General features: G+C 53.3%; 1 protein-coding gene across 2 annotated transcripts in view; it reads right to left on the minus strand.

Annotated features, from left to right (window-relative positions):
* The window catches only part of GDPD5 (glycerophosphodiester phosphodiesterase domain containing 5), a 61,065-nt gene that overhangs the window by 6,789 nt on the left and 48,276 nt on the right, over positions 1-6,000 (minus strand). For both annotated transcript variants that reach the window (XM_004381975.1, XM_023736489.1), the window contains 5 exons: positions 5,549-5,631; positions 4,291-4,441; positions 3,584-3,802; positions 2,672-2,829; positions 2,208-2,355 (listed from right to left, as the gene is read on the minus strand). In XM_004381975.1, the coding sequence (XP_004382032.1) occupies positions 2,208-2,355; positions 2,672-2,829; positions 3,584-3,802; positions 4,291-4,441; positions 5,549-5,631 (759 nt within the window). The remainder of the gene's footprint in view (positions 1-2,207; positions 2,356-2,671; positions 2,830-3,583; positions 3,803-4,290; positions 4,442-5,548; positions 5,632-6,000) is intronic.

Genomic DNA, 6,000 nt, shown 5'->3' on the forward strand with positions numbered 1-6,000 from the left:
TGTTCAGGATAAAAGAGATCTGTGTGGTTCTCAGGGAGCCCCTGGGTGGTGCCAATGGTTAACACGCTCAGCTATTAACCAAAAGGTTGGAAGTCAAGTCCACTCAGAGGTGCCTTAGAAGAAAGGCCTGGTGATCTACTTCTGAAAAACCAGCCATTGAAACCCCTGTGGAGTACAGCTCTACTCTGATACATATGGGGTCACCATGAGTCGAAATTGACAGCAAAATTGTTTTTTTTTTTAGTGATCAGCGTAACTGGTGTGTGTTAAGTCGGGAAGGTTTGTGTGCTTACGGGCGCTCAAAGCAAGAGCTGAAGAATGAAAGACAACTACCTGGAGATGAGGGTGGGACGCAACCAGCAGTGTGTGTGTGAACATGTGGGCAGGTGGACATCTCTGTGTGGGTGTAAGGGTACGTGTGTCACTGAGCACAGGCTATAGGGTGTGGAGCGGGGGCCTCTCCCTCTAGAGGACTTCAGAGAGGGGCTCTGGGGGCAAAGCTCCCAGTAGTAGCCAGTCCTCAAACTCCCTCAGTCTCAGGTAAACTGTGGAGGAGAGGGTGGGGGTCAACTCCTTGTGGCCGGAAAATTTGAGTGTGCTCATGGCTCCTGCTGCCACAGATTGTAAGTTATTTTATCTCATTCTGAGCTGAGTCTTTGGGGTAGGGGGAGGGTGTTAAGGACAAAGGGCAGGTGAAGAGCTGAGGGGAGGGGATCTTTCCGGTTGTGAAAGGGTTGTGATCAACTCCAGCATCTGAAGCCTGTGGCCTACGTCCCTGTTTCTGCCTCTCCTCGAAGCCCCTCTTTCTGATTTTGTCCCTCCCGCTTCTCTCCTCCTCCTCATCTTTCTCTCCCTCACACTCCTTTTCCCCACAGCACCATCCATACCCTAGATCTGATTCACTGGCACTGGGACTGTCTCAGCCACAACGAGCCCCTCCACCTGCCCTTTCACTTCTTCGCCTGGGCCTCCCCGGGATGCCACGGCGGCGGGAAGACAGTGGGAGCTGCCACCCCACTGCCCTGGAGGGAGGCTGGCAGCTTCCCAAGCCCACCAGTAGCAGAGATGGGACAGGAAATCAGGCCTGTCTGCAGGTGCTTGGTCAACAATTTGAAAATGGCTTTATTCACTGTATTCTCTGTGATCTACTTTAACGTCTTGGAAGAAGTACAGCCGGAGTGCTCCTTGGAAGTGAGCATGGTGAGACTTCATCTCACGTACTTTGGACATGTTATCAGGAGGGACCTGTCCCTGGAGAATGACATTATGCTTGGTAAGGTAGAGGGTCATTGAAAAAGAGGAAGACCCTCGATGACATGGATTGACACAGTGGCTGCAACAATGGGCTCAAACACAGCAATGATTGTGAGGATGGCACAGGACTGGGCAGTGTTCCGTTTTGTTGTACATTGCATTACTATGAGGTGGAATCGACTCAACAGCACTAACAACAACAATAATTCTTGTTTTAAGGAACCCTGGTGGTACAGTGGTTAAGGCGCTCACCAGAGGCTCCGAGGGAGAAAGACGTGGCAGTCTGCTTCCGTAAAGATTACAGCCTTGGAAACCCTATGGGGCAGTTCTACCCCGTCCTATAGGGTCACTATTAGTCAGAATCAACTGGACTGCAATGGGTTTTTTTGGATTCTTGTTTTGGAGTCCCTGATTAGTGCAAATGGTTAATATGCTCAGCTGATAATGGAAAGGCTGGAGATTTGAGTCTACCCAGAGGCTCCTTGAAAAAAAATGCGTGGTGATCTACTCTAGAAAAATCAGCCATTGAAAATGCTATCGAGCACAGTTCTACTCTGATGCACATGCGGTCGCCATTAGTCAGCACTGACTCGACAGCAACTGGTTATTCTTGTTCTATTGTTAACCTCTTTTTCCAATTCCCTTCCTTCCTTTAAAGCGAAACATAAAAAACAACTAAAACAACAAAAAACCCAAGTGGTTCTTTATTTCTCTAGGGCCCTTCAGTGATATTTTCTCCCTGTGCGTCAGGCCCAGGTCCCCAGACCTCCAGCACCTTAGTGCAGGCCCCAAAGGCCAGGAAACTCCTCCCCAGGCCTCAAGTAGCCTGTGCCCCCCAGGAACCCCACCAGAGAGGGCCCGGGTTTAGAGCCTGCCAAGTGGTTGGAGCAGGCCACCGGCAGCTCTCTGCCCCCTACTCCAAGTGCCCTCTGCCCCTAATAAGCTCCACTCACCATGATCCATAGTGGGGAAAGCACCTGGGACAGGGTATGGACATTGTCGGAGGTGACAGACGGGACCCCCGCGCACCACAGCAGGGAGAAGAGCCACGGAGCATTGACGGTGTAGAGATTCACACTCAGGTTCCAGGATGCGTAGTCCCTGGGGGTGGGGTGGGCAGAGGTTGGTTGGTTCCATGGACTCTGGCTGCCTCCGGGGCCACAGGGCAAGCCTGTCAAACATGTCCCCTTCACAGCCTCGAGGAAGGAATCTCCATCCCCGGAAGGCTGAGCTCAGATACAGCCCCAGGTCTGCTTGGCTATAATCAGTGCTCTTGACCTCTCACCTTTGAACCAGTGTGCCTGAGTCCCCTAGGTGGCCAGCCCCATGCCCAGCTGTGCACTGGGATGATGAGAATAGGGGAGACTCAATCTTGCCCTCCTTTGGAAGAGCCTGGGGTGGAGGGGAGGGCAGGAACCTGAGCTCCTGGTGGGACACCTGAGTGTATCGCAGGTTCAGCCGCTGGATATGGCCCCGCCGCAGGCTGGCCACTGCCTCCTTGGAGCCTGATGTCTGCTGGAAGCCGGGAGCCACCTTCCGCACCAGGGGCCTCTGCCTGTTAGGCAGCCACAAAACCTGCCGGCAAGAGAGGGGGCAGCCTCAGATTTCTCTTCTGTGAAATGGGAATAATGGTACCTACACCTCATAGAAGGAGCACTAGCAGTGGTGGCACAATGGTTAAGTGCTTGGCTGCTAACCAAAAGGTCAGTGGTTCGAACCCACCAGTGGCTCCACAGGAGAAAAGGCCTGTTGATCTGCTTCCATAAAGATTATAGCCTAGGAAACCCTATGGGGCAGTTCTACTCTGTCCTATAGGGTCTCTGAGTTGGAAATGACTCCATGGCATACAACAACACCTCATAGAGCAACTGTAAGGGTCAAAAGAGAGGAGAGCTGGCACACAAGGAAGCTTCAATGGGATCATCATTGCTAGGGGATTGTTTGTCCCAGGCAGGGCTGAATCGTTCTGGCAAGAATTCAGGAAGCTTCTAGACCCTTGTCAAGACAAGATTTTATAACCTAAATATCAATTACTTTGCATGTGGCCAGCAGCCTCCAGTGTGCTGTCAGAAATGGGTGGCAGATTCTCTGATCCAAAAATATCACACCACGATGATGTGGGCAACACATCACTGAAGTAAACGGGGAGCCTGGGCCTGCTCCAGCCGTATATTTTAAAGAACTTTCTTGTTCCCTTCTGGACCCCGTGATGACCCTGTCAGGGAGGCGAGGGACATGCTATCCCATTATACAAATGTGAGAACTGAAGTCTGCGGAGGGGACACGGTGGGTTTATGCTGGAGCAGGCTCAAGCCAGGCTAAGCCTCACCTGGTGCTGGGGGAAGCCGGAGCGCAGCACGGCCTCCAGCGTGATGTTGAGGAAACTGGCGCGGTAGGGGTGCTCCCGTGGCGGGTCACGCAGGTTGAGCAGCAGCGACGCGTTGCCCTTGGCCAGCTCCAGGAGCTCTGCCAGGCTGCAGATGGACTGGTTCTGGGCCTCCCTATGGTCAGCAGGGGACAGGGAGCCAGCTGTCCAGAAGGGGTCGGTCTGGTGGAGACACGGGTACATGTGGCTGCGTCATCAGCTCTTTGGGCCCCCATGTGCCCTCCCAGAAACCCAGCGTGGAGAGCCCTGGGCTGCCAGTGTGTGCTGGCATACGTGTCAGGTAAATTAATGGCGATGGCCCTGGATGGGGGCTCCAGGAGGCCCCAGCCCTAACCTCACTCCCTAACCCCCTGTTTACGGAAGGGATTTCTCCTTCCCAGCACACTTCTGCTTCTGCAGCCTTTTAGACCTCCCTCTAGCTTTACAAAATTAATGATTTAACTATTAACTGTTATCATCATCATTGACTTTTTCTGGTGGGGGAGGTAGATGGACCCAGAACAAGCAGCAAAAACCATGAGATGGGGGCTGCAGTGGCAGGGGGCCCGAGGAGGCTGCTAACCAGCTTGGCTATGCGGTGGGCAAGCTCTTGGAGTGGGGTCCCCATTATGTGGTCCCATTCCTAGGACTTGGACCAGGGGCGGCCAGACCTTCAGGAACCACTGGCCAGCGTTGAGCCTCTGCAGGATGGTCCAGTTGAGCATGGAGGCGGGCCTGCGGGCGAGCCCAGGGAACTCCTCTTCCACGTTGGTGGTGCGCCGTAGGGTGGCGTCGTGCAGCAGGAAGGGCACGCCATCCAGGCTGCAGGGAGGGGGCCACGGAGTCACCGCCCATCCTGGTCCTCGCCTGTGCTCAAATGATTACCCCCTACTCCTCTCCACACCCACATTGACCAGCCGCAGGCCAGGTCTCAGCTCCCTCCTGCACAGAGAGGACAGTGGGCTGCCTGCCTCTCTAGGGGGGTCAGATGGGGGTGGGGGCTGCTGAGGAGGGAGGGCTGGGAAAGACTGGGGCCATTCTCTTGGCATCCTTGGAAGCTAGGTGTTAGCTCATTTGATAATGGGGAAACTGACGCTGGGAGAGGGGAAGTACCTAGTTCAAGGCCCACAGCCAATAAGTTGTAAACCTGGCTTGGAACTAAGCCCGTCTGACACTACAATGAGAGCAGTGCAAATGCAGGCCCCTTTGACACGTCCCATCCCCACACCCCACCATCCTCATGTACCCCAGCAGGGCTGCCAATAACCCATAAGGAGCCTTGGTGTAAAACAGTAAAAGGCCCCTGTGCCCCTCCTCAAGACATTTTACCACCCCCTGCTAGAAAGTTGTATTCAGTACATGAATATATGATGTCCTGCCTGGGAACGGTGTCCTCGCATACAGTACCCTTGTTCAGTACACAACCTGCACAGCTATATATGCCAGCCCTGCCCTTCTCCCCTTCCCAAAGGTTATAAGATTGGTGTCGATTCTTCCTTGCCCTTTATACTTTCACATACTTATGTGTCTACGTGTAGAAACGGATATATCACTTTTATGTGGTCTCTTTTTAATAGACGGCACAGTGAATGTATTCCTCTGGGACTTGCCTTTTTCCATGCAGCAGAGTGAGCTCCACCATGCTAACCTGTATAGAACCAATCTCCCTTCAAGTGGATCTGTGGCCAGGCTCCAGTCCCCACTCCCCACCCCCAATGGAACCAGTGTGCCTGTTCTTTTCTCTATTTTATATCCTGAGGTTTGGCACAAGAACAGTTGTGCTGTTAAAGCTTGGGTTTCTGCCCTGCCATGAAAAATCCAAGCCCCCATCCCCATCTCTGAGGCCCTGGGATTTGGAGGTTCCACCAGCAGAGACCCGGGATAAGGGTGGGGATGGGAGGGGTGCTGTTCTTTTTCTCCCACACCTACCTGATGGTGACATCAGCCTGGAGCCCATACAATTTCTGCTCTATGGCCTTCCGGAAGGACATCAGTGTGTGCTCTGGGGCCAGCTGGAGAGGAAGGGGGGTGAGAGAAAGAGCCAAGTTTCAGGTGAACAACTGAACGGACCCCTCCCAAGCCAACAGAAAGTCTTCCATGTTGGGTAAGTCTGGTTCTAATTCTGTCTCCTCTACACAATAGCTGTGTGACCCTAGGCAGCCCACTCAGCTTCTCCTGTTTCCTCATCTGTTAGATCATGCTGGCCTCATGGGGTTTTTTGCAGGAGAGGCAGGAGGTGGTGGTTAATGCTGACGTACCGCAATGCCTGACATACAGCTGCACTTAATAACTAGTAGCCGTGGTTATGACAGAAACCCTGGTGGCGTATTGGTTAAGAGCTACCACTGCTAACCAAAAGGTCGGCAGTTCGAATCCACCAG

Source organism: Trichechus manatus, unplaced genomic scaffold (genome assembly GCF_000243295.1).
Source record: "Trichechus manatus latirostris isolate Lorelei unplaced genomic scaffold, TriManLat1.0 scaffold00088, whole genome shotgun sequence".
In the NCBI taxonomy this organism is placed as follows: Eukaryota; Metazoa; Chordata; class Mammalia; order Sirenia; family Trichechidae; genus Trichechus; species Trichechus manatus.